At 42.4% G+C, this 27920-nt stretch overlaps 1 protein-coding gene across 1 annotated transcript in view; it reads left to right on the top strand.

The window, feature by feature from the left end:
- Nucleotides 1-27920, top strand: part of DNAH5 (dynein axonemal heavy chain 5) — a 304825-nt gene that overhangs the window by 67647 nt on the left and 209258 nt on the right. The window contains exons 4-12 of the mRNA XM_055123648.1: nucleotides 8413-8573; nucleotides 10263-10484; nucleotides 11409-11546; nucleotides 12675-12851; nucleotides 14854-14967; nucleotides 15567-15674; nucleotides 18237-18359; nucleotides 20981-21196; nucleotides 23857-23964. Coding sequence (XP_054979623.1) covers nucleotides 8413-8573; nucleotides 10263-10484; nucleotides 11409-11546; nucleotides 12675-12851; nucleotides 14854-14967; nucleotides 15567-15674; nucleotides 18237-18359; nucleotides 20981-21196; nucleotides 23857-23964 — 1367 coding nt within the window. The remainder of the gene's footprint in view (nucleotides 1-8412; nucleotides 8574-10262; nucleotides 10485-11408; nucleotides 11547-12674; nucleotides 12852-14853; nucleotides 14968-15566; nucleotides 15675-18236; nucleotides 18360-20980; nucleotides 21197-23856; nucleotides 23965-27920) is intronic.

Genomic DNA, 27920 nt, shown 5'->3' with positions numbered 1-27920 from the left:
GGCTGAGTTCAGGGGTGACCTCCGCCCAGGCCGACCTTGCCTTTGTGTGTCGATGAAGGTGAGCCGGAAGGTTCCAGCCATGTCAACGTCACTGCAAATTTATTTCCCTTCTCTGCTTCTCCTTTAGACCTTTCCAATGGCAGTGGCTCTTCTTCTGAACTCAGACTAAGTTCCAGGCTTCTTTCTGGGTATTCTCAGATGAGAAAAATTCCTGTGGTTGCTTCCAAATGACAATCATGGGGTCAGTTCAGGAAACAAAAATGCCCAGTGGATCTAAAGTAGCCAATCTGCAGGGAAATCATCGCTGGTTCTGACCCTCCATCTCCCTTCCCTCCTGGCAGCCATCTCCCTTCCCTCCTGGCAGCGACCCTGAAGATGGGTCTTTGCAGTGGGAGAGGAACATCTCATCCTCTGCTCTGTCCACGACGCCTTGTCCCTCCCCTGCCCTCTCAGCCTTAGCTCCAGTTTCTGAGCCTGTTGGCCACGAAGCAGGCCGGGCTGGAAGTGAGACGTGGCCCTCGGAGATGCACCTCTAAGAGGATGTGTGGTTCTGGCATCACTTTGGCTGTCCGCAGCACCCGGCTCACTCTGTCTCGCATCTCCACTCCCTTTCCAAGGGCGTGACTTAAGGGGTCTCTGCCGTTACTTGCTTCTCCGAAGTGAGCCTGCTCCTTCAGGAGCTATTCCCTGGGAGCCCACGTCCTTCTTGTCCCTGCTCTTGCCGGCCATGTTGTTAGATTCAAGTTTGGTCCAGGGTCTCTCTGCCCTGTGGCTTGCTGGACTCTGATTTCTTTCCTTTTCTCTATTTTTCTGTTCTAATTTCTCTTCTCTTCTCTTCTCTTCTCTTCTCTTCTCTTCTCTTCTCTTCTCTTCTCTTCTCTTCTCTTCTCTTCTCTTCTCTTCTCTTCCTCTTCTCTTCTCTTCTCTTCTCTTCTCTTCTCTTCTCTTCTCTTCTCTTCTTTCTATTCTTTCTCTTCTCTTCCTCTTTCCTCCCCTCCCTCTTCCCTCCCCTCCCCTCCCTTCTCTTCTCTTCTCTTCTCTTCTCTTCTCTTCTCTTCTCTTCTCTTCTCTTCTCTTCTCTTCTCTTCTCTTCTCTTCTCTTCTCTTCCTCTTCCCTTCCCTTCCCTTCCCTTCCCTTCCCTTCCCTTCCCTTCCCTTCCCTTCCCTTCCCTTCCCTTCCCTTCCCTTCCCTTCCCTTCCCTTCCCTTCCCTTCCCTTCCCTTCCCTTCCCTTCCCTTCCCTTCCCTTCCCTTCCCTTCCCTTCCCTTCCCTTCCCTTCCCTTCCCTTCCCTTCCCTTCCCTTCCCTTCCCTTCCCTTCCCTTCCCTTCCCTTCCCTTCCCTTCCCTTCCCTTCCCTTCCCTTCCCTTCCCTTCCCTTCCCTTCCCTTCTCTTTTTTTTCTTTTTGGATCACACCCAGCGATGCTCTGGGGTTACTCCTGGCTCTGCACTCAGGAATTACTCCTGGGTGCTTGGGGGACCCTAGGGATGCTGGGGATTGAATTCAGGTTTGCTGAATGCAAGGCAAACATCCTACCCACTATACTATTGTTCTAGCCCCTGTATTCTGATTTCTAAGGTAGCTGTCACGTTCCGGTCCAAATTGCCCCTAAACCAGAAGACAGAACCCAGTTATTGAGCTTATTGGGTGGGAGCGGGTTTCTGAGCCTGAGTGAACCAAGTCTTCCTGTTTGCTTGAGACATTCCTGGCTTAACACGTGAACATCCCCACAGGGCATTTCTTTCCAACTTTATTATTTAAATTAATTTTTTTAAGTTCAGTAAAATAGTTTCATGAGAGAGAGAAAGAGAGTTATAGAGAGAAAAAGAGGAGAGGAGAAAGGGGAGTGAGTGAGCGAGAGAGAGAGAGAGAGAGAGAGAGAGAGAGAGAGAGAGAGAGAGAGAGAGAGAGAGAGAGAAAACGAACCAGAAAACCCCATGTAGTAAAAGAAAGCAATCACACCATCTGTTTATCATACAGTCTGTTTTAGTGTTAAAAATATTGGGGGCACACACCAGGCAGTGCTCAGGGATTACTCCTGGCTCTGCCCTCAGGGGACCCTATGTAGTGTTGGAGATTGAACTCGGGTCAGCCGCATGCAAGGCAAGTGCCCTACCTTCTGTAGTATCTCTCCAGCCTCCATTTTTAAGCTTTTATATCATCTTTGTTTTATGCTATCTATTGGATCTTAGTATTTGATTGAACCTTCTGGTCTCATTTATTTTTATGGGCAATATTAGTCTTTACTAGTGATGTTGGTGGCCCCCACCACCCCCACGTGACACATGTGAAGTGAGGAGGAGGAAGATGATCATTTTCTCCCAATCCACCTCTGCCACCTGGGACCCAGGGTTACTGGGTTCTTGTCTCGCCTCACAGAAAGGAATTTCAGGAGTAGGTGGGCAGTGAAATTTCACAGTTTTTTATTTGGAGGTTTTGAAGGGAAGGAGGGAGAGAAAGTGGGCGAGAGTGGAGAGTAACGTGCTCGAGAGAGAACCCGGGCTTCTCCGAGGGCGAGAGAGAACCCCTACACACCCCAGCATTAGACAGGAAAGCAGGAAAGTCCACAGCTCAGGAGGGCAGATGTGGGTGACACATGTGCTCAGTCACCACATATGCCCGGCCACATGAGTGCAAGCAGCACATGGGCTCCGGCAGCATATGAGCCCTTCCTTTGTCCAAGGTGGCCTTTACAGGGTTTCTCCAACCTGTCCCCATGTGGGGCTTCTACCTAGGTCAAAGTCCATTGCTAAGGTAGTCGTCAAGGGGTAGAGTTGAGAATGGTGATGGTCTTTTTTGAAATTCTTTTCATGGCCTTCTGTTCCTGTTGGAGCTTCTGTCAGAGGGGGTCCAGCCTCCTCAGGGTCCGTATGGACTGGTACCAGTTCTCCATGAGGTCAGGCCTACGACTTCCAGAAAATTTACTGCCACTGCCTTAGGAGGAAGCGTTTCCTATCTGCCTGCCCACCTACATCACTAGGACAAACTTTTGGAGAACTGGTTCTTTTGCTCAAAGTAATTCACCACCAACCCCTAGTACCCTATGCAAGAAGACCACCCACCTCCCTCAGACTTCTGCTACGAGGGTTAAAATTCAGAACCTAAGTGTTCATCTTACAGTCTCCACCCTCAGTTTCTTCCCCTAAGCACTAATTCCATACCCCAGTAATCTTGCTTGAGCTACCGGCTAATTTGTTTGGAGATCTAAAACTTTGGGCAGATAGGATTGTGGCAGCGTGGCTCGGTGTCTGTTCTGTGAATTTGGGTGAGCTGCCCATTTGCACAACGCAAAATGAATTTTCACAAAATAATAATGATTATTCGTTTCACTAGGCTAGTATTTAATGTGTTTTTTATTAAAGTTTTATATTGAACTGTAAAACTAAGGATAGGAAAGAGAGAAACGAGAGGGGAAAATAAGAAGAGGCGGATGGAGGGTAAGGGGTAGGGACAGGGGCCCTAGACACACTGAGAGTAAGACGTGGCTGTATGTATCTGAGCCCCAGAACCAACGGAACCGAGAGCATGAGACTCACACGACAGTAACCAAACCTGAAAATGTCTGTTAAGGAGTCAGACTGGGGGGTAGGAGGGAAAAGGGGGCCATAGGCGGAGGAAACAATGGTGATGGGCTGGTTGGGTGTTGGAAAATTGTCTTCCTGAAACTCAGTTATCACTAACTTTGTAAATCTCGGTGCCTAAATGCAAAATCAATGAATTAAAATAAAGCTTTAAAGATATGACTTGATTCTCCTAAGCACTCCAGCTGCTAGCATCTAGAATCATTATTCCCGGTTTCCAGTTGAGAAAGCTGAGTCACAGGAAGGTCAAGGTCACATGGTCAAGATGTGTGGCAGATGGAAGCTTGACCCTGGATCCAGTGATACTCTTGGGCACTCTGAGTATGTCCACCTGACACTGACCCTGTAGGACACTGAAGGGCCACCCAACCCTGCCGATTCTGCAGATGAGGGACAGCTGGGGGGCTCTAAGGCTGTCTCAGAGCCGGATTGCCATCTTGTCCCGTTGGCTGTGCACAGGTGTGGGACCACATGGTGCCAGGGATCCTGTACTAACTATCTTCCCAGCCCCTCTGAGCAGTACTTTCTGTTTATTTATTTATTGGCAAAACTCAGCGATTTCAGACCTTCTGGCTCTGTGCTCAGAGGTCATTCCTTGTGGGCCTAGGGGCCATACGTGGTGTTAGAGATAGAATCTGGGTTGGCCATGGGAAAGGCAAGGGTCCTTCCTACCTGCTGGAACTTTGCTCTGGCCCTTTCTCAGGGATTTCTTATTCCTTCTCCTCCTACTCCTGTTTTCACCTGGAACAAAGTTTGTATTGATGCTGATGTTCTGGGATCCATCAGATTCTTTTAACTTTATTTTATTAATTTTTTTTTATTGAATCACTGTGAGATACACAATTATAGAACTGTTCATGATTGGGTTTCAATCACACAATGTTCCACAACCACTTCTTCCATCAGTGTACATTTCCCACCACCAATTCCCCAGTATCCTTCCTGCTGCCCCCCACCCCAATCCTCTTGCCAGTCTGCCTCATGACAGGCATTTTTCTTCTTCTCTCTCTCTGTCTCTCTGTCTCTCTGCAACTGTCTCTCTCTGTCCCTCATTCCTTTTGGGAATTATAGTTTGTAATACAAATACTGAGAGATGTAGCCAGAATCTGGAAAAAACCCGAGTGCCCTAGAACAGATGACTGGTTGAAGAAACTTTGGTACATCTATACAATGGAATACTGTGCAGCTGTTAGAAAAAAGGAGGTCATGAACTTTGCATATAAGTGGATCGGCATGGAAAGTATCATGCTAAGTGAAATGAGTCAGAAAGAGAGAGACAGACATAGAAAGATTGCACTCATCTGTGGAATATAGACCAACAGAGTAGGAGACTAACACCCAAGAATAGTAGAAATAAGTACCAGGAGGTTGACTCCATGGCTTGGAAGCTGGCCTCACATTCTGGGAAAAAGGCAGCTCAGATAGAGAAGGGAACACCAAGTAAAATGTGGTTGGAGGCCACTCGGGAGAAGGGTGAAGTGTGCTGAATGTAGACTAGAGACTGAATACAATGGCCACTCAACACCTTTAATAGCAAATCACAACACCTAATTAGAGAGAGAGAACAAAAGGGAAGACCCTGCCACAGTGGCGGGGCGGGGGCAGAGGGAGATGGGATTGGGGGGGGTGGGAGGGATGCTGGGTTTATTGGTGGTGGAGAATGGGCACTGGTGAAGGGATGGGTTCTCGAACTTTGTATGAGGGAAACATGAGCACGAAAATGTATAAATCTGTAACTGTACCCTCACTGTGACTCATTAATAAAAAAAATTAAAAAAAATACTGAGAGATGATCTTGTCTGGTTCTTTACCTGCGTTCAGAATGCAGTTCTTACTCACAGTAACCCTTTCCAACTATCATTGTTATAATTGTTCCTTTTCTATCCCAGCTGCCTTATCCCCCAGCACTTGAGGCAGATTCCCAACCATAGACCAGTTCTCCTGGCCCTTGTTTCTACTGTCTTTGGGTGTTAGTCTCATACTATGTGTTCTACAAATGGGTGCAGTCATTCTGTGTCTGTCCCTTTCCTTCTGACTCACTTCAACGTAGCATAATACTCTCCATGTCCATCCATTTATAAGCAAATTTCATGACTTAATTTTTCCTAACAGCTGCATAGTATTCCCCTGTGTAGATGTACCATAGTTTCTTTAACCAGTCATCTGTTCTCAGGCTCTTGGGTTGTTTCCAGATCCTGGCTCTTGTGAATCATGCTGCAATGAACATAGAAGTGCAGGTGGCATTTCTGCTGTTTTTGCCCCTGAGATATATTCCCAGAAGTAGAATTGCTGGGTCATATGGAAACTCAATTTCTAGTTTTTTGAGAAATGCTGATATTGTTTTCCAACAAGGCTGGACCCACAATGAGTAAGAGTCCCTTTCTCCCCAGCACCAGTTGTTCTTGTTCTTTTTGATCTGTGCCAGTCTCTGTGGTGTAAGATGAGTTTAGATTTGCATCTCCCCAATGAGTTGCTATGTAGAGCCTTTTTTCATGTGCTTTTGGCCATTTGTATTTTTTAAAAAAGAAATTTCTATTCATTTATTCTCCCCATTTTTTGATGAAGTGGGATTTTTTTTCTTGTAAAATTCTACCAGTGCCTTATATGTCTCGACTATTAACTCATTACCTGATGGGTATTGGGTAAATAATTTTTCCCATTCTGTGGCCTGCCTCTGTATCTTGGTAACTATTTCTCTTGAGGTGCAGAAGCTTCTTAGTTTAATGTAGTTCCCATTTGTTTATATTTTCTTCCACTTGCTTGGTCATTGGTTTTATCCTTAAAGATGCCTTTAGCTTCAATGTCATGAAGAATTCTGTCTACATTTTCCTCCATGTACCTTATGGACTCATGTCTGATGTTGAGGTCTTTAATCCATTTTGATCTGACTTTTGTGCCTAGCATTAGAGAGATTTCTGAGCTCTTTTTTTTCTTCTGCAAGTAGTTGCCCAGTTTTCCCAGCACCACTTATTGGAGAAAGTTTCTTTGCTCCACTTCACATTTCTTGCTCCTTTATCAAAGATTAAGTGATCATATAGTTGAGGGTGTGTGTCAGGATATTCAAATCTATTCCATTGGTTTGCAGCTCTATTTTTATTCTAATACCATTCTGTTTTAACTACTGCTACTTTGTGGTACAGTTTGAAGTTGGGAAAGGTTATATTTCCCATTTTCTTTTTTCCAAGGATTGATTTAGCTATTTGTGGGGGTTTATTTTTCCTGAAATATCAATTTCAGGAGTGTTTTATCTATTTCTTTGAAAAATGTCATGGGTATCCTTATAGGGATCACATTGAACCTGTATAATGCTTTGGGGAGTTTTGCCATTTTGACAATGTTAATCCTCCCAATCAATGAGCAGGAGATGTGTCTCCATTTTATTGTGTCCTCTTTTATTTCTTTAAGTACTGTTTTGTAATTTTCTTTCTTTCTTTCTTTCTTTCTTTCTTTCTTTCTTTCTTTCTTTCTTTCTTTCTTTCTTTCTTTCTTTCTTTCTTTCTTTCTTTCTTTCTTTCTTTCTTTCTTCTTTCTTTCTTCTCCTTCTTCTCCTTTCTTCTCTCTTCTCTCCTTCCTTCCTTCCTTCCTTCCTTCCTTCCTTCCTTCCTTCCTTCCTTCCTTCCTTCCTTCCTTCCTTCCTTCCTTCCTTCCTTCCTTCCTTCCTTCCTTTCTTCCTTCTCCTTCCTTCCTTCCTTCCTTCCTTCCTTCCTTCCTTCTCCTTCCTTCCTTCCTTCCTTCCTTCCTTCCTTCCTTCCTTCCTTCCTTCCTTCCTTCCTTCCTTCCTTCCTTCCTTCCTTCCTTCCTTCTCCTTCCTTCCTTCCTTCCTTCTCCTTCCTTCCTTCCTTCCTTCCTTCCTTCCTTCCTTCCTTCCTTCCTTCCTTCCTTCCTTCCTTCCTTCCTTCCTTCCTTCCTTCCTTCCTTCCTTCCTTCTCCTTCCTTCCTTCCTTCCTTCCTTCCTTCCTTCCTTCCTTCCTTCCTTCCTTCCTTCCTTCCTTCCTTCCTTCCTTCCTTCCTTCCTTCCTTTCTCTCTCTCTTTCTCTCTCTTTCTTTCTCTCTTTCTTTCTTTCTTTCTTTCTCTCTTTCTTTCTTTCTTTCTTTCTTTCTTTCTTTCTTTCTTTCTTTCTTTCTTTCTTTCTTTCTTTCTTTCTTTCTTTCTTTCTCTCTCTCTTTCTTTCTCTCTCTCTCTCTTTCTTTCTTTTTTTTCTCTCTCTCTCTTTCGTAGTACAGAGGTTTTCTTCACCTCTTTAGTTAAGCTGATTCTGAGGTACTTGAATTTTTGAGGCACAATTGTGAAGGGGATTGATTTTTAATATCTCTTTTTTCACTTTCATTATTTGTATATAGGAAAGCCATGGACTTTTGGGTATTGATTTTGTAATCTGTCACTTTACTATACAAAGTTTCTAGGAGGATTTTTTTGTAGAGTATTTAGGGTTTTCTAAGTATAGTATAAATTTTATCTGCAAATAGTGATAGCTTGGCTTCTTCCTTTCCAATTTGGATGCCCTTGATATCTTTTTCTTGCCTAATTGCTATGGCTAATTCTTCCAGTACTATATTGAATAAAAGTGGTGATAGTGGGCACTCTTGTCTTATGCCTGATCTTAGAGGGAAGTCTTTTAGTTTTTACCCTATTAAGAATAATGCTTGCTGTGGGATTCTTTTAGATACCTTCAGTGGTCAAGCTAGAGATTGTCCAAGCATTGGACCCATCCAAGGCACACAGATTAATTAATAAGCCGGAATTTTAACCAGAAACCTTTGTTAGTCTGTTAATGAGTGGTGACCCCCTGCACTGTAAATAGCATTTGTGAAATTCATTCTTACACTTGTAGGACAACTCAGCGCTGCGGGAGGAGTCAGTCTTCTTTCGGGAAAGATCAAGAAACCTAAAGTGTTCGTGACAGAGGGAAAAGATGTCGCTCTGACTGGGATATGTGTGTTCTTCATCAGGACCGACACTTCCAAAGCCATCACCCCTGAGAACATCCATCGGGTAAGTGCCGTGTGATCCTTCACCCCAAATTACCAGATTCATTCACAACCACCACTGCTCAGGCACAACCCCTAACTCCAGGAAGTCTTTATAAAACACTGCCAGTGTTTTATATCAACAAAAATAGCATTTCCTGTTGATCTGAGGTCCTAAGACTAAATTTATTCACAAAAACTGGCTACCTGGGCTAGTTATTATAGATAAGGGGAGTGGGTTCCTGGCAGGTGGATGAGATTGTGGGTCAAAGTTTTACCCAGCTATATGATCTGGCCATTGCTCATTTATATATTTGGTCTTTTACTCCAATAAATTATTTTGACATAATCAAATAACATCGTTGATGTCACAGTAGGTCTTTCCTTTTGAAAAGAATTCTCCAGGGGCTGGAGTGATAGCACAGCGGGTAGGGTGTTTGCCTTGCATGTGGCCGACCCGGGTTCGATTCCCAGCATCCCATATGGTCCCCTGAGCACCTCCAGGAGTAATTCCTGAGTGCAGAGCCAGGAGTAACCCCTGTGCATCGCCGGGTGTAACCCAAAAAGCAAAAAAAAAAAAAGAAGAAGAATTCTTCACATACATTTTAGTAATGAAGCATTTCATATGTTTAAAATAAGATTTGTATAAGTAGATTTTTTTGTACAAACTAAAATGTATCTATCTGTTTCCCCTGTCCTTACTGGGTCTGTTCCTTGCTTTGATCTATAAACCGATGACATTCTGTTTACGTCATGATTTCATTTGGATTGAAGTTTAGGAAAATATAAAGCTTATCTGAACCACGGTGTCAAAATAATTTATTGGAGTAAAAGACCGAATATATAAATAAGCAATGGCCAGACCATATAGCTGGGTAGAACTTTGACCCACAATCTCATCCACCTGCCCAGGAAACCACCTCCCTTATTTATAATAACTAGCCCAGGTAGCCAGCCTGCAATGCCAGATTTGCAAAACACTCTCCAGGAAGTTAAACGTTATCTCCCGTAAGGGTTGGCTGAAATGGCCAAGACTTGACTGACTGTGGACCCTCTTGCCACACACCAGGACCCCTTGATTCCAGCTGGCCCTCCCTCAGGTTCCTCAGACCGACAGCCTCCTACCAGGGCAACAACCTTCATTCATGCATGAGCTTTTTCATTTGCTTTTGAGACACTTTCAGTAGTGCTCAGGACTTAACTCTGGGCTCCATGCTCAGAGGTCACTCGTGGAAGGGTCGCCTTCCCGGTCAGCCACATGCAAGGCCAGCACAGTATCTGCCATAATATCACTCCAGCCCAACTCAACTTTTTTTTTTTTTGGACCACATTCACAGTGCTCAGGAATTACTCCTGGTGATACTTGGGGGGGCTTGTGGGATGCTGGGGATTGAACCTGGGTTGGCTGTGTGCAAGGCAAATGTCCTACTGTTTGTACTGCTGCTCAGCTGCCGTCCAGCCTTCCTTGGTTTCTACTACGAGGCTCTTCATCTTCTGCCTACATTGGGGTCTATGGAAATGCCAGTGATGGTGGCCAACTCCACCGCTGTATCATTAATTCAGAATAAACTGCCTTTGCTTTTCCGTTTGGTTAATTTTCATTCCCCTCCCCCCCGGGAGATATTGGGTTAACGATGACACTCAGAAGTGATTTAGTGGTTGGGTTGCAGTTGGGGGTGGTGTTCACGGTAAAGGTCACTCCATCTTTTTCCAGGATGTGAGCTTTAACATGCTGGACACGGCCGATGGCGGCCTCCTCAACAGTGTGAGAAGCTTGCTGTCAGACGTCTTCCTTCCTGCTCTCAGGGCCTCGAGCCACGGCTGGGGCGAGCTCGGGGGTCTGCAGGAAGCATCGAGCATTCAGCAGGAGTTCCTGAGCTCTCTAGAAGGCTTCGTGAATGTGCTGTCGAGTGCCCAGGAGAGCCTGAAGGAGAAGGTAAGAGCACGGAAGCCTTCCCTCCAGAGACCGCTGCTGCGTGAGGGCGTGCAATGTCTCGGTGGGGGAGACTTGGGTGGTCTTGACTCCTAGCTCACGAGTCACGAGGAGAGCAAGTTGGCTGTGCCTGCAAGATGTGGTGGTGAGAGGTTTACGTCTCCGAAACTAGTGCATTGGGACTCCACAGAAAGTTCAAGATCTCGAGCTTGACTTTGGCCTGGGAGATGCTTGGATGGAAGGGGAAATGAATGAAATGCGTGTGGCATTGCTCCACAGCCTAAAAGGAAAGAAATTTGGAACTGGAGTGGGTAGAGATGGAAGCATTGATTTCCCATCACACTTGGTGCTGCTCCTGGCTCTGTGCTCAGGAATTACTCCTGATGAGCTTGGGAGTGCTGGAGATCAAACGTCGATCGGCCACATTCAAGGCAAATGCCTTACCCACCATACTATTGCTCAACTCTGTTTCTCGTTGAACTTGCTATCTATAAAGGATGGGTGCTACTGAGGACATGAGGGTCATTCCTCTGGCTAACTTAAAAGGTTGATGTGATGGAATAGAGGCTCTACACGTTTCTACACTTTGTTTGGAGTGCTCCCATTTTCACTGGTGTTTAAAAGTGGACTCTTTCATTTCCAAATTTCCTATTAATTTTCATGACCTTTAGTGTTTCACTATTTTTTTTTCTGGTTCACTCTTTGCTCCTTTTGACCCCAACTGGGACGTTCGTTTCTCTCATAATTGAGTGACATTTTCAATGTATAGGGGGCCCTGGGCATTATGGATCTTACACTATTTCCCAGAGCTTCTGTTTAGGGAGCAGGATTGTTTAGACTTGAAGGAGGCTCTTAACCTACTTCTAAACTTGGTGTTAGTCTGTGTGTGTTTTAGAAATCCATCTTATTTGACTTTCATTTATTTAGGTGAACTTTCAAAAGTGTGACATTTTTGAACTAAAAGCCCTGAAGGAACCAACAGACTACTTGACTCTAGCTAATAATCCTGAGACTCTGGAAAAAATAGAAGGTTGTATGAAAATATGGATCAAACAGACTGAACAGGTAATTTTCAGAAACCAAATGCTAGTTTCAGAACTACTTTACTCAACTAGCCAATGGTGTATTTATCATATTGTATTCCTGTTTGCCCAAAGATTTTATCTCAAGTCCTAAAAAAAAGCAGGCTATTTCAGGTGGTTTTAATTTTTGGTCATTAGCTAGAAAGGACGAGTAAGAATTCTAAGAGATTAATGTAATGACTTTATATACTTTTGTATCTAGAGAATTGCGTGATGATAATTTTTCTCAGTATTTCTTTTACCTTGGAAAGAATCTCTGTAGAAATACAAGGGATTTGTATTTCAGTTTAATTTACAAAAGTGAATTTGAGACTGAATTATAATAAAATCCTCAGAAAAGTCCTCAATGAAGTGGTAAATGCATTTAAAAATAAGTGCAAAAAAAAGACCTAGCCAACTTTAGGTATGACGGATTTCCAAAATTTTATTACTTTAAGGGCTGGAGCGATAGCACAGTAGGTAGGGCATTTGTCTTACACATGGCCGACCCAGGTTCGATTCCTCTGTTCCTCTCGGAAAGCCCTGCAAGCTACCGAGAGTATTCTGCCCACACGGCAGAGCCTGGCAAGCTACCCATGGCATATTCAATATGCCAAGAACAGTAACAACAAGTCTCACAATGGAGACATTACTGGTGCCTTTTCTAGCAAACTGATGAACACCAGGACGACAGTGCTGAGAAGGTTATGTAGTAAATATATAACCTTCAGGGTAACTTCCTGAAGTTAGATCCTCCACTAGTTCATGAAAGCTTTTCAATAAGCAGTTTTCCATCAGAATAAGTCAGTTATATTTTTGTTGGAGGGATAAAAATGGAAACATTAAATTAGCCAGCGGGGGCCATTCAACAGATGCACATGAATAAAAGTATATTATGTCAGCATAATTTCTTTTTCACTCAATTATAGCTTTCATATCTTCAGTCCTACTCTAAGTCTCATATTTGTTTTTAAAAAATATTTTTATTAAAGAGCCATGATTTACTAAGTTACTGATAGTTGCATTTTGGGCATATGATCATCCAATACCTATCCACCAGTGCCAACTTCCCTCCACCAGTGTTCTCACTTTACCTCCCCATAAGTTTCCTATTTCTTGTGTGTGTTTATAGGTTCTTGCTGAAAACAATCAGCTTCGAAAGGAAGCGGATGACCTTGGTCCCCGAGCAGAGTTGGAGCACTGGAAGAAGAGGCTTTCCAAATTTAACTATCTTTTGGACCAATTGAAAAGCCCAGATGTTAAAGCTGTGTTGGCAGTTCTTGCTGCTGCCAAGTCAAAACTCCTGAAGGTTGTCAATCTTTTCTTTTTTCCTTTATGGGAAGAAATGACAAATCGAACTGGAGCGGTAGCACAGCGGGTAGGGCGTTTGCCTTGCATGCAGTTGACCCAGGTTTGATGCCTCTATCCCTCTCGAAGAGCTTGGCAAACTACCAAGAGTATCCCGCCCACATGGCAGAGCCCCCGTGGCATATTTGATATGCCAAAAACAGTAACAACAAGTCTCACAATGGAGACGTTACTGGTGCCTGCTAGAGCTATGAAAAACGGGATGACAGTGCTACAGTGCTACAATCTCTAATCAGAGAATAGTTAGGATCAGAAAAATATTATAATACCTTTTTGAAAAATCATTTGAGATCAAATATCATCATTTTTGGTACTCTTTGAGTCTGGAATTAGCCTTTGAATTAAAGAGCGTGTTGACTAGTTTTCATGTATGTATATTACAGGGCATTGCTTAGATTACTATGTAATATATTTTAATCAATATTTTTAGTCAATATATTCATATGTCAGTACATATGAATACAATGACTCACATAGTCTTAGATAGACTTATATATGTGAATTCAGACTGGGTAGTAATAATGAAAGCTTGCATGATATTTTTGTAAACTTCTGAAATATAAGTTTTATATTGCTATGTAACTAAAGAAAACTTAATTATTTAAACAGTTAACAATTATTATCTCATGGTCTATGGCTCAGAAATTTGAGTGCAGCTTAGCTGGGGGCTCCTACCTCAAGTTCTCTCCTGAGATCACGGTTGGAGGCGTTGGTTCATCTGAAGGCTCAGCTGGGGAAGGTCTGCCTCTGGGTGCTCTTGTGGTTGCTGTAGGATTCGGTTTCTTGCTATCTGACAACTATTGGTTTGCTTCAGTTCCTTAAGACACTGGCTTTGTGTAGGGTGGCTCACAGCATGGCGACTGGCTTCCTGTAAAGGGAGTAAGAAAAGTGGGCAACGGAGTACCCAACGAAGAAGACATTCTCTTTTGGCAAACTGACCTCATCAGTGGCATCCCATTACTACTGGAAGTTAGTTTCCAAATTCATCAGGGGAGCCGGGAGACTCCGGAACAGGGCAATCAGAGCCCCAGGTCCTTGGGAATTGGTGGAGAGGCTGCCCTCACTCCTTATTTTGATGGTTCTAAAACACAAGTACTTACTAGCTATTTGTTTTGATGTTTCAATGCATGCAAATAATTTCAATGATCAAGAATAAATGATCTCAGTACCTGTGTCTTAAATTCACTTCTGCCATTGCTCAAATAAACGCATCCATTTTATTGTAGTACTGTTCAATAATATTTTTGTTGGATGGTCATCAAGTTAATCCAGTATGTTGACTTGTGTTCACTCATTTCCTCTGGCCCGTCCCAGTTTTAGATAGTTTTCTATTTTACAGTACCTAGTTTATAGCACAGTTGTGGGATAATGGCAATACCTATAGATGGGCAGAGACATAGGGATTAAGAAAAGGAAACTCATGTTAGAAAAGAGGGAAGGTAGAAAAGTCTGGGAATATGGTGCAGAGCATGTTCATTCGCTAGCAGAGGTTTTGAGGAGGTGTAGGCTGAGTTCTCTTGAGACTTGTTCTTAGTTGCTGCAGATTTTTTTTTCTTTTTGGGTCATAACTGGGGATGCACAGGGGTTATTCCTAGCTTTGCATTCAGGAGTTACTCCTGGCGGTGCTCGGGGGACCCTATGGGATGCTGGGAATCAAACCCGGATTGGTCGTGTGCAAGACAAACGCCCTACCCGCTGCGCTATCACTCCAGCCCCACTGAACAGATTTTATAAGAAAAGACCCAGAAGATCTACCTTTAACAGTTAGCCCAAAATGATATATTGCTTCTCACGGTGTCTTCACCTTTCTGAAATCAGGCCTGTGAGCTGCTCAGATCAGAGTGAAGTCTGTCTCCGGGGGATGTGGTGACCCACGGAAGTGTTAGGTTGGAAGCTCTTCTGTCAATAATTGTGTTAAAATTGTTTTCCTGGATTGTGCTTAGACGTGGCGGGAAATGGATATCCGAGTTACCGATGCAGCTAATGAAGCAAAGGACAATGTCAAATATTTGTACACACTGGAGAAGTGCTGTGACCCCCTGTACAGCAGCGACCCTGTGAGTCAGAGCTCTTTGCTCTCTTAGTCAAAGGAGGCTTCTCTGGCCAGGCTGAATGGCACGTGAAGATTTGGTTCATAGATATTATCGTGTGTTGGAAAAAATCTTAAAACCATCTTTTTATTCTCAAGAAATCTATTTATGTTACATATGCAACTATAACACATATTTGTGTCATTTAGAGAACATATGGATGCAATATTTTATTAAATATGTATAAATAAAATAAATTAAATAAATATTGTACATGCCATATGAGCAATATTCAGAAATGGGGGAAAGTCATTGACTGGTATTTTTTTTAATCTCTAGGAAGTGCCTACTTTTATTTATTATAAAATTATGTTTTATCATATGTTTTATAAATCACTAATGGAAAGTTGACTGGTTTTTCATTGGAGCAAAATTTTATTAACTGCATATGACAAAAATAAAATTTCCCTATATATGTTTGTTATAAAATGTAAGATATTAAAATTAATTAATTTAAATTAAACCCTCAACTCAACTTTATTCTAATAAAGATGGAATGATTAGACTATTAGAGTTTGGCTGAGTTTGGTATTTATTTTCTTAAAAACATTTGTTATATTTTTCAGATATCTATGATTGATGCTATTCCTACACTTATAAATGCAATTAAAATGATCTATAGTATCTCTCATTACTATAATACATCTGAGAAGATCACGTCTTTGTTTGTAAAGGTAAGTGTGTACAGCAGAGTTCTTGGTCACCTATACCTATTGGCCAGTGAGCAATTTCTTATAATTTGGTATACCACATTGGTGTGTTCTGTCAGTGAGACCTACAATAATAATAATTTTAAAAAAGCCGAATCTCTCAGTAAAGGTAGAATTAATTACAAGCAAGAGGCAGATTCTATTAAACCATAAAGCATTATTTTTTGAAGTAACAATAAAAATCGTATTAAATGCTTATATAATACATATAGAAAAGATTCTTTTTGGAATCTCTTTTTCCATGCTATTTAGTATATTACATATTCATGTTTAGTAAATTTTAACTAAGAAGAAAAATATATGACTATCTCCTATTTCATATTTTATATGCCACGGTTACACATCCATTCGATGGCACAGTTGTTTACTTGATGTTATTAGAACAGTAATTGTGGTAATAAAAGTCACTTGCCACGTTCCAGTAATCCATAAAGCAATTATAATGATTCTGCCAAGAAGCTTAATGATGCTAGAACCTTATGTCCTAACTCATGAGTGTTTATGGTGAGTGTTGTTGCTTCCTTCGTTCTGAACAGTCTCTAAGAAGTAAATGACTTTTTCATTACCAAAGCAAAAATTTTAATGCTGTGATTCAAGTAGTGGCAATTCCAGGACACCAGGACCCATGCCGTGAATACGAATGCAGCAGGAGTGAGGATTCTTGCTGGGGGCAGGGCTGTCCAAGCTTGCAAGCTCAGCTTGGAGCGAAACGCCTTCTGTTCTTGGGTTCGTGTAGAAAAGGGAGAATCCCCGAGATCTCCTTCCCAACTTGACTCTTCAAAATTATATATTAGCATCCTGGGGGAGTTTGTCTGTGTGGAAGACTTAAAAGTCGGTTTGTATTACGACGCCAGGCTCCGTGTAGACTGTTTGCAAGTCTTATTTTTGAACAAGAGTGTAAAAATATCACCTATCTAATTATAAAGTAGCTTTTGCATTGGAAAACTTGAAGCAGATACAAAAGGGAAAAGAATCATCTTGCATGTCATCCAGTTTGAGTGACAGCCAGAATGCAGCCAGTGTAGTGTCATGTTCCCAACCCCTGTCGTGCAAACCCACGTATGATACTGTTGTCCAATTTTCCTGTGATTCATTTTTTTTACCTGGAGGGTTTTCAGTGGTGCTGAGAGGCTGTTCCTGGCTATGTGCTCATAAATGATGCTTGCTGGTGCTCAGGGAAATATGTGTGGTGTGGGGCATTGATTTGTTTGGCTTCATGCAAGGCAAGTGCCTTAACCCCTGGACTTTTCCCAGCCCCACTAGGGAATTTAATTTGTTCATACAGACGAACAAACAAAAACCTCAAGAAAGTTCTGGTATATATATATTTTATTATTTATTTATTTATTTATTTATTTTTGCCTTTTGGGTCACACCTGGCGATGCACAGGGGTTACTCCTGGCTCTGCACTCAGGAATTACCCCTGGCCGTGCTCAGGGGACCATATGGGATGCTGGGAATCGAACCCGGGTCGGCCACGTGCAAGGCAAACGCCCTACCCGCTGTGCTATTGCTCCAGCCCCTATATATATTTTAATTTGGAGGACTGAATAAGATGTAATTGATCACATGTACTATAACTGTATTATTTTCTCTCTTGCTTTCTCATTTCTCATTCTCTTGCTGTAGAACCTGTGTCCTGAAATGATCAGGTGCATGGTGCTTCACATGGTACTTGTAACTACCTAAGAAGTTACTTTAGAAACTAACTCTAAACAGTTTTTGGGTGTTTTGCTTGTTAAGTTTTTGCTTGAGACACTCATCTTGCATTCCCAAGGGGGCCTGAGTTGTTGATGGTGCTTCCAATGGTGTGATTTGATGAATGAATGGAATAGTGACTAGCAGACTAAGGAGTGAGTGAAATGAGCAAATGTTGGTAAAAAGTTGTAACTTTCACTTTTAAGATGAATAATTTTGGGCAATCCAACAGCCAGCATGGGGACCATGACGAGTAATCTGTACTGTATGTTCAGAAAGTTGTTTAGAGAGTAGTGTATGCCTTCTACGCACAAACACACCTGTATGGTGGTAACTATGCAAGGTGACAGATGTGTTAATTAACACAAATGAGTTTTATTTCATCATATATATTTATCAAATAATCACATTTAATATCTACAATTTGATTTTATATCTCATGATGATTCATTAAAAAAGCCCTAAGAAAACCAATTTGATTTTTAGTTATCACTCAGTAAAATTGGATTAAAATGTTTGTGCTGGGACTGGAAAGATAATATAGTGGCTAAGGCACCGCCCTGCATGTGGCCAACCCAGGTTTGATTCTCAGCACTTAATATAACCCCCTGAGTCTTGCTACAAGTGATCCCTGAGTAGCACTGGTGTGGCCCCAGAATAAACAAAACATTTGTGCTTGATTAGAGTTGTAAAGGGAAAATAAAAAGCTCGCCAACACTAAAGTTCAAATTCACAGGTTGTATACTCAGAGAGAGAGAATGAAAGATTCTCATCTAATCTCTGAATGATAGATGTTTTATGGATTTTGCTTTATTGGAAAATTCTAGGTGACAAACCAGATGATATCTGCATGTAAAGCCTATATTTCTAACAACGGGACAGTTTCCATCTGGAGTCAGCCCCAAGATGTTGTTATGGAAAAAATTTTATCTGCAATTAAACTTAAACAGGTAATGACCAGCTTAATAATAATAATGGTTGGCTCACTAACACCGTCAGACAATGTTTTATAGTTTTATGTTGTTTTTGCTGACACATCCTAAGTCATTTTGTAATTACAATGCTGGTTGCTAAAAATCATAGTATTTAAAAATTTTAGTCTTACCCTGCCCCTCGCCAAAGAACGCAGCGATCTCCCCCACGCCCGCGGTTTGGGGTCTGGAGACCCCAGGCCCGTCTTGCACCTCTCACTCTCCCTGCGGCAGCTGCCCTTAACTTTCCCTCCCCACCAGGGCGTTAGGGGCGTGGCCACACGCCAGGGGGCGTGGCCTCAAAGGGGGCGTGGCCTCCTTCTGGAGCGGCTGAAGATCTTTTTCCCACTCATTGCATTGTGCTTTGGCCATAATTGATAGAATCTATTCCTCTGAAGAATACCCTGGTCATCTTAGTCACTATACGTTAACAGTCAACTGACCTAGCCTATCCTAATTTTACAAAAACTGTCAGTGAACACATCAAGCTGCACATAAAGTCCTTTGTAAAAAGATCATAGCCCCACGCTTTCTCCTGAGACTCCTCTCAAGCTAAGGAGAGCACCTAGCAGTAAAACCCATAACAACATGAAGAAACAGCGAAAATCCCCACCACCAGCAGAGATGGAAGGGAGGATCTCAGCAACCCTAGAAAAGGGTTTTCTGACTCCCCAGAAAAATTTTAGTCTTACTTGTTGATGAAATATTAGGTAGTAGGAATGTGAATTCTGTGCTTTAGGAGATAATGTTCTCACATCTGGTCCAAAGTACCCAGAAGTGCCAGACCCCTTCACCAGAGTCCATGAGACCCTCCCATCTCTCACTGCTTTTCCTGGTCTCATTTCTAGGACAGTAATTTCCCAAGTACATAGAAAATTGTCAACAAACTTGCTCCCAACTTTATTCACCTAATTCCACTTTTATTTGGGGGCGGGGTCTCTCCTATGTTTTAAGGTTACTCCAATTACTGGACATACAAAGAGACAGATCATTTTTCATCTGTTTTTAAGAGGGTAAAGGGCCGTTGTCCGTGTACCCTTCATTTGCCAAGCTGTCAAGTTCCAGGTGCACATCACCGTTTGTTCCATCCCAGAGTCCTTGTGCATTGCACTCCGAGTGCCCACCTGCCCACTTCTTCCCAGCCCACTTCCCTTTCTCTCTGGCAACTGCCAGAGTTTTCACAGGTTGCGTGATTTTGATTTTTATGTGTTTTGTGAATTTCCGTGTTTGGTTATTTATTTGCCACACATGAGTGTTACTATCCAATTGTCTTTCCCTTCCCAACTTAGCACCTATAGTTCCATCCTTGTTGTTCGAAAAGCCATTATTTTTATCTTTTTTAATAGCAGTAATAGCCCATTGATTATACAAACAACTGTTTGCTTTTTGGGCATTAAAATTGATTCATCATTAGTTTGCGACATGACAGAATCTCAAGGTTCTCAGTTAATATCTCTTAATCTCCCTTGTATATAGTATTCAAGGGATCTATAAGCAAAGTTCCAAGGCCATTCCCCACAATCTGTTTATCCAGTCATTTCTTGATGGACTTGTAGGTTGATTCCACATTTTAATTGTTGTAAAATGTTGCTGTGAACATAGATGTGCATATCCAACTTTAGTGATTTTGGTGCATATAAATTAGTGTTTATTTTTTTATTTTTGCTTTTTTTGGGTCATACCTGGCTATGCACAGGGGTTACTCCTGGCTTTGCAACTCAGCAGTTACTCCTGGAAGTGCTCAGGGGACCATATGGGATGCTGGGAATCAAACCTGGGTTGGCTGTGTGCAAGGCAAATGCCCTCCCCGCTGTGCTATTGCTCCAGGCCCATAAATTAATGTTTACATACCTTTCCGGTAAATGTCTAGGAGTGGTTATTGCTAGATCATGTAGCATTCTATTTTTTTGTTTGTTTTTGGGCCACACCCAGTGATGCTCAGGGCTCACAGGAACTACTCCTGGAAGGTTTGGAGGTCGGGGGTGGAGGGTGGTGATGGGGGCCAAATAGAGGGTGCTGGGAATTGAGCTTGGGATAGTGGTAAGGCAAGGGCAGGTGCCTTACCTACTGTACTATTGCTCCAGCTGCTCTTTTTTTGTTTTTATCACTGGTGGGTCACTGGTGGCAGGATTGGTAATGGAACATTGGATGTCAAGAACCCAACTATGTATAACTTTGTATTTCATGGTGCTTCAATAATTTTTTTGGAATAAAAAGCTTCATATAGCTTTACATAGAAGCGGTGTCAGTGGCTGCTACAATGTCCCACAGTACCTTGAAGAAGACATAGTTTTCCTTGAGCTTCTTATTGATGAACTTTTGGTGATAGACACAGTCAGACTGTTACAGACAGGGAGCCAGGGGGACAGTCTACACATTTGAGTTCCATGTTTAATAATTAGGAATTTACCAGGTTGGAGCATGGGAAAAGAATATAGCCCAGGCTGGTGAATGAAGAAATACGAAGGCATAAATGGAAAATTTGCAGTTCTATTCTTGATTTGCTGCTGCCACCATTTAACAGAGGAAGGTTGATATGGAAGTCTATAGCAGATGGCAGAGCTATGTTCCCTTTGTGATATTTTTATTTTAATTTTAAGGAATATCAGAATTGCTTTCATAAGATGAAACAAAAACTTCAACAAGATCCAAATGAAAAACAGTTTGAATTTAGTGAGATGTATATTTTTGGAAAGTTTGAAACTTTCCACCGACGTCTTGCCAAGATAATAGACATTTTCACAACCTTCAAGACATACTCAGTCCTTCAAGATTCTAACATTGAAGGGTTGGAAGACATGGTCACAAAATACCAGGTACTGTACTTAAAAATAATTCAAAATGAGTCTTTAAACTATAACTAATAATTCAATATTTTATATGAATAAATGTATCTAGAATGATTAAGTTTATAATATCAACATAAGCTCATAGCCCTACACAATTACTGTATCACTGTCACTGTCATCCCATTGCTCATCGATTTGCTCGAGCAGGCACCAGTAACATCTCCATTGTGAGACTTGTTACTGTTTTTGGCATATTGAATACGGGATGGGGAGCTTGCCAGGCTCTGACGTGCAGGCAAGATACTCTCGGTAGCTTGCCAGGCTCTCCAAGAGGGACAGGGGAATTGAACCCAGGTGGGCCACGTGCAAGGCAAATGCCCTACCCGCTCCAGCTGTACACAATGCAGAAATTAAATTTATTTGATAGTTGTGTAATGGTGCTGGTATGTTTTTTTCAAGTATACGATTATGAGAATGACTTTTTGGTAGTTAAAATTAATCATCATTAGTAAAACTTTTTCCTTTGTCCCACAAGAAAAATGTTTGGCTTATTTCATTTATTCCTGTAAGCAAAATTTAATGACGCATGTACTGTGTGTCAAACTCTAGCTGACATACACTCTGATGGATATTGATTGTCTCTTCATTTGCACACTTTATTTGAAAACAGGTAAAAAAAGATGAAGGACCCAGATTGGATATTAGCTCTGCCATTTTGAATTATTTCACTTTTTAATTGCTTTATCCTTTAAAGGTACGTGGTAACTCGTCTGAACACACAGGGTGACTAGCGGTAATGCCAGCAGTTCAGTGTGGTTTCCCCAGAAGAAAAACTCTACTTCTCTGTCCAGACCTCCAGACCCTGCCACCTGGTCTACCTGTCACCCCCACTCCACCATCCGCCTGTGTTCTCCAGACATATGGAGAGCTTTTCTTTCTGGAAATATCTGCCTTTAAACCATTCTGTAACGATTTCTTCTTTGGCATCCAGATCTTGATTTGAACGACCCTCTCTGTCTCACCCCAGTTACTCTAGAGACTCATTCTTTTGCTGCCGGAAAGAATCCTGTTCTGGTGACTGCAGGGATTCTCTGCCCTCTCCCCACTCAGGATGAAAGTTCCCAGGGAGAAGGGCCTTTGTCCCATTCCTGCCTCTGTTTTCAGAGCTAATGGCCCAGGACAAGTGTGCAACAAATATCAGTGAAATAAATGAATGAGTGGATTGTTTAGTTGGTTATGAATTACTTATATAAATTAATGACTAAATAGACTGTGTAGTTGGTTATTATTGCTTACTCTTATTAAGCGGTATTGAGTGGTAGCACAGCAGGTAGGGCATTTGCCTTGCATGCAGTCGACCTGGGTTCGATTCCTCCATCCCTCTTGGAGAGCCTGGCAAGTTACCGAGAGTATCTTGCCCGCATGGAAGAGCCTGGCAAGCTACCCATGGCATATTCGATATGCCAAAAACAATAACAACAAGTCTCACAATGGAGACGTTACCGGTGCCCACTCAAGCAAATCGATGACAGTGCTACTCTTATTAAGTCATTATTAATTAGTTTCTTAGTACTCTTTCTTAGTAATCCTACCTTAGTTATTAAGTCTACCCATAGACAAGAAGCTTCTAAAGGTCTTGTGTCTTTTTAATGACCACATCAGAATGTAATGCAGTAGTTTTCCAGATTTCTTTTGCACATTTTCTTTACTGGTATGGTAGCTCTGTATTCAAGTAATTTGTGAGTAGAATGGCTCCTGTAGGCACAGGGCTTGGACCTGAATTGTTTTTACTGGCAAACTTGATTCGAGAAGTGATGCTCTTTTGTCCCTTGAGGGATTTAACTTGATGTTAAATGGAAATGACTTTGAAGAGGAGATTGTGGAAGGAGGCAGAACGTTCTTCATAAAAATTATATGTCTTTGTCAACAATTCAGGCACTGAATTTGACAATGGCTTAGTACCTGGCTAAAAAGATCACAGAGCATTACAGTTCATTATTCAGAGCAAACAAAACTTCAGATAATAGTATTTTCAAGGAGATGAATGGCCTCATTTGTACTTGTGGAGTCACAGACAATAGCGCCATAGGGCAGGAGGAAGCAATTAATTCTAGAATCAGTCTTTAAATGGTAGATTGTGGTGTGACATTTTATTTAGACTTGATGCTTAGAAGATAGTGTTTCATCTGTAGATATTAAAATACCCGACTCTAAATTGTGTTCTGTTCAGTTCTTGTTTACTGAGAAGATAAACTTTTAATGAGAAATAGTTTGGCGAATTGTTATACAGTCCTTTGTTCTTTCTTCCTTCTCCTCTCCCCTTCCCTTCTTTCTTTTACTATTCCATAAGATGGCATTTTTATTTTTATTTATTTTATTTTTTAATTAATTAATTTATTTAAGATGGCATTTTTATAGAAAATGTATCTTCTACCTTTCAGATTTTTAAAGTATTTTTTCTCCTTAAAAAGTAAATAACACATTGTGAAAATGCTTTTCAAATAATTTCTTTGAATGCAGCTGTCAGCACTGCATGCTCTAGCCAGCCTCAGCCGTGGGACCAAAGGAATAAGGTTCGTCTTACGTGGCGCTTTTGAGAGTGATTGTTCAGGTACTGCATTCGAAGTCTTTGGACTAGGTAATGAGAGGACATTAAAATATTGTCTTATTTTTGAATAACATTTCAGGGTATTGTTGCCACCATGAAGAAAAAGGAATATAATTTCTTGGACCAGCGGAAAATGGATTTTGATGAGGATTATGAAGAGTTCTGCAAGCAGACTAATGACCTTCACGTAGGTTGTAGAATACAATTCCTGTTTCCAGCTGCCTGTTGATTTGCTTCCTCTCTGACTAATGATGCTCCCCGTTTCCCTTCAGAGAGGATTGCACGTTCATGCTGGAGGTGCCGGCGGCCATCTCGGCCCGAATTCTGTGATTCCACATTAATAATTGAAGGCTATTTTTCACGGATTAAAGGGTCATAAAGATAGATTTGGATAATGATCTGTAATCATAGATTTCTTTACTCTTAGAAAATCTGCCTTTATCTTCCTTTGGAATATCATGACCTTCTTAGAGTCTAGAGAGTGGTTTCTGTTTGTTCATTACCTTGTCACAACCCGAATGAACGTAGGTTAACTGAGGCAAATGATGAGTAGCGCTGGGCAGATTCCCTGGTGCAGGGGTGCAGCTGGCCTTAGAATAGTGGGAGCAGCCTTCACTCAGCACCTGGCCCTCTTTTCACCTCCAGCCCCTTTCTCCCATCCCCCTCCTGCTCCTCAGCTTCCCTCCACCCCGTGGACAAGCCACCCTGACTTCCGGCCCCTAGTGTAAACTTTGTGTAAACTTTGTGTAGACACCAAGCGACTAGGGAGATCCCCACGGTCTCTCTCTCTCTCTCTCTCTCTCTCTCTCTCTCTCTCTCTCTCTTCTCTCTCTCCTCTCTCTCCTTTCTTTCTCTCTCTCTTCTCTCTTCTCTCTCTCTCTCTCTTATCTCTCTCTCTCTCCGCCTGCATTCGGTGGTCTCGCGCTGTTCTCCTACCCGGGAAGGCTGAAGCCATGGGTGGATGAAAGAGGAAATGAGGGCCAGGCTGGTTGGTGATCAGTTGCCGTGTATTCCATTCTCCCTACGCGCCCGTCTCACTGAGCTTCTCATTCCCGTCTCCTCCTGCTCCTCCTGTCTCTCCGGCTCATCTTTCCTCGCTCCATCCCGAAGCCTGGTCTCTCTCTAGTCTCTCCCCAACTCCCCCACATTGGGGCAGCACAGTCAACATATCCAAAGCCCTTCCTGATAGCAGATCAGGCTCACGGGTGGAAATACCACCTAGGGGTGTTTCTCCTCTCCTTAGTCTGATAACTTAATTAACATCTTAATTAACATCTTAATTCTACTTCTTAATATTAGTTATTTTGTTTGGACACAGTAAGAGATACATTAAGCTTGTCGGGTGGCTCTCCTGGGGACATCTCACTATAGATCTCAGACTACAGTGCTCAGGCCAGATTAATTTTTCCTAACCCTAGCAGGGTCCTAATCCAGCTGTTACTTTTTGGATCATGACAGAATTTGTCCATGACCCTGCTCTTAACTTACAGTTAAGTATTATGGCACCTTGGCCCATTTTGATGCCAGGGTAGCTCACAGCTTGCCCTGGATCTATCCAGTCCCTCATCAGGACCCTGCTTTTGGGGTGCTAGGAAGTAAGGGAAACTGAGGCTTAAATTGAGAAAACAGATGCCCTGGAGTGAATATCATTTGGAGTCAGCTAACTCCCAAGTTACAAAAGCATAGCATTAGCTGTCTTCCTGTGTCCATACAAAAAAAAGGACATTGCTCTGAATTAACTATGCAAAGGACATAAGGAGAAGAGAAAAGCAATATTTACAAGTTAACAGTGTCTTATTGGGAGGTAAATGTGGCTGGGGAAGCAGAGCACAAAGAAAAGGTTACAAGTAAACACAGAGGAGTGGGAGCACTGTGATGGGAGTAACCCAATAAACCTAAGCTCCCTGTGGCAAGGCAGAAAGGACAGACCAATGTTACCCTACAGCACATGACAGGATCACCCCCAGTTCCAGTTCCTAAGGGAGGAGGTGGGGCTGGCCAGCTGCAGTGGAGGCCCAGCCCTGGCCTGTGGAGGGTGGCATCGTGTGGTAAATTCGGGGATCAAGCTCCCCAGCGTGGTTGTAGCAAGTTGTTGTCAGATGAGGGGTTCAGTGGGGAGATGGCCTAGCAAATGCAAACTTCTGGTCAATACGCAGGTTTTCCTTCACCCCAGTGAGGCACAAAGTGCATGTTCCTCTGGTTTTATTTTACAGCGTATTCTTTTGTGGTGTTCTGACTTCTATTGCAGATGTTGTTCTTGCCTTGGGTTGGAGCATGTATGATTAAAAGGAAAACAGACATTTTATCAATATTCTTAAGTGCAGCTGCAAATATTATTTGCAACGTGTGTACTGTCTGTTATATTTTCTGAAGCACTGTGGTTTGCAGGAATGTTTGTGATGGGTTTCATGTCTACAACATTTCTGTCTAGGAGAAAGCGTTCACCTTTCTTGCCCACCCACTTTTCTGATTTTAAAGGAAAATGGCCAATCTATTCCTTCTTGTTTTCAGACTGTTTGGTTTGATAACATTTTGTACACTTTAGAGATAAATGGTTCTGAGATATTTTTGGGCTTTTTTGGGGGTTTGTTTTATATTGAGTATATACATTTTAATTTTTTTTACTTAAAATATTTTATTTTATAAAGTAGTTCACAATATTTGATTACGTTTAATATTCAAACTCCAATCCCACCCTGAGTGAGTCTTTTGCTTTTTATTTTCATTTTTATTGAATCACCATGAGAAAAGTTACAAAGCTTTCAGGTTTAAGTCTCAGGCATACAATGATCAAACACCCATCCCTTCACCAGTGCACATGTTCCACCACCAAGAACTCCAGTATACCTCCCATTGCCCCCCCAACCCCCCCACAACGGCTGTATGGCAGATGATTTTCACTTTACTCTGTCTTTATTTTGATTACATTCAATATTTGGACAGAAAAATCACTATTATTATTTTTATTATTTGGAATTTTTCCCCAACAATCAGACCTGCCAAAAAGGCTTCATTTGATAATTTGTTTTCCATTGCCGAGAATGAAGAGCATATGAGGTCGCGTGGTTTGGGATTTCAGGTATTTTAGTAATTAAGTCCAGAGAAATTTCTGCCAGAAACCACATCACTGCAAACTCATACCTCTGTCTAATGGGCTCCAAAAGATGGTGGTCACCACGCTGCCACCGCAGAAAGGAAAGGCCGAGGGACAAAAACCTTTCCCTTCCCTGGGTGGCATGGGGCCATAGCTTAGTTCACAGTCTAGAGGCATTACTGCGGGAAGCCGCTGGGTTCCCCGAAATTGGTTAGTGTGCCTCCGGGATCATGGTTGTTCAGGAGCGGAGGAGCCGTTTGTGTGGGGCCACTCGGGGTCTCGTCTGGGTGGAGAGCCTTGTTCTGTTTTTGGAGTTTGCGATATTTCCCACTAAGAGACGGGCTCGGTGGATAAGGAATACTAAAGAAGGCAGCTCTCTCTCTGTCACGGTCTGTCCAAGACACGTCTGAGATGTGGACTTGATAACCCCAGCGATCTGCTGAGGTGATGCGGCTGTTCCCCTACTGGGGAAGGAGGAATCAGGGCACCTGAGATGAAGAGACGCGTCCCAAGTCTCAGGGATGGCAAGTGCTATGGTTGGGAGTCAGCCAGTCTGCCTCCGGATGCCTGAATTGAGCGGTTGTGCTCTAAGACCCACAGAAATGGGTAGGAAGCTACAGTACTTGGAATGGTTTTCACAGTGATCTTTTGTGGGGCACCAGTTCAGGAATGGTGCAGTGGCCAGTGGCCTCCTGTTGGAAATTGAGGGACAGTGCAGAACCTGGTCCTAGGGTCCACAGGAAATATTCATTTACCTTGTCTCCCTAGTATTTACAGCAGTTTCTTTTTTCTTTTTCTTTCATTGATTTTTTATTTTTTATTTTTATGAATCACTGTGAGATACAGTTACAGACTTACAAACTTGCATGATTACGTTTCAGTCATACAATGTTTGGGTACCCATACCACCACCTGTGCCCATTCTCTACCACCAATGTTCCCTATGTCCTTCCCGCCACCCCCATCCCTTCCCCCTCCCCCCTCACCCTGCCTCTGTGGCAGGCACATTTCCTCTTACTCTCTCTCTCTCCTTCTGGGTGTGTGCTGAT

The sequence above is a fragment of the Sorex araneus genome, chromosome 1, assembly GCF_027595985.1.
Source record: "Sorex araneus isolate mSorAra2 chromosome 1, mSorAra2.pri, whole genome shotgun sequence".
Lineage (NCBI taxonomy): Eukaryota > Metazoa > Chordata > Mammalia > Eulipotyphla > Soricidae > Sorex > Sorex araneus.
The sequence above is the reverse complement of the archived record's forward strand: the minus strand, read 5'-3'. Positions and strand labels throughout refer to the sequence as shown.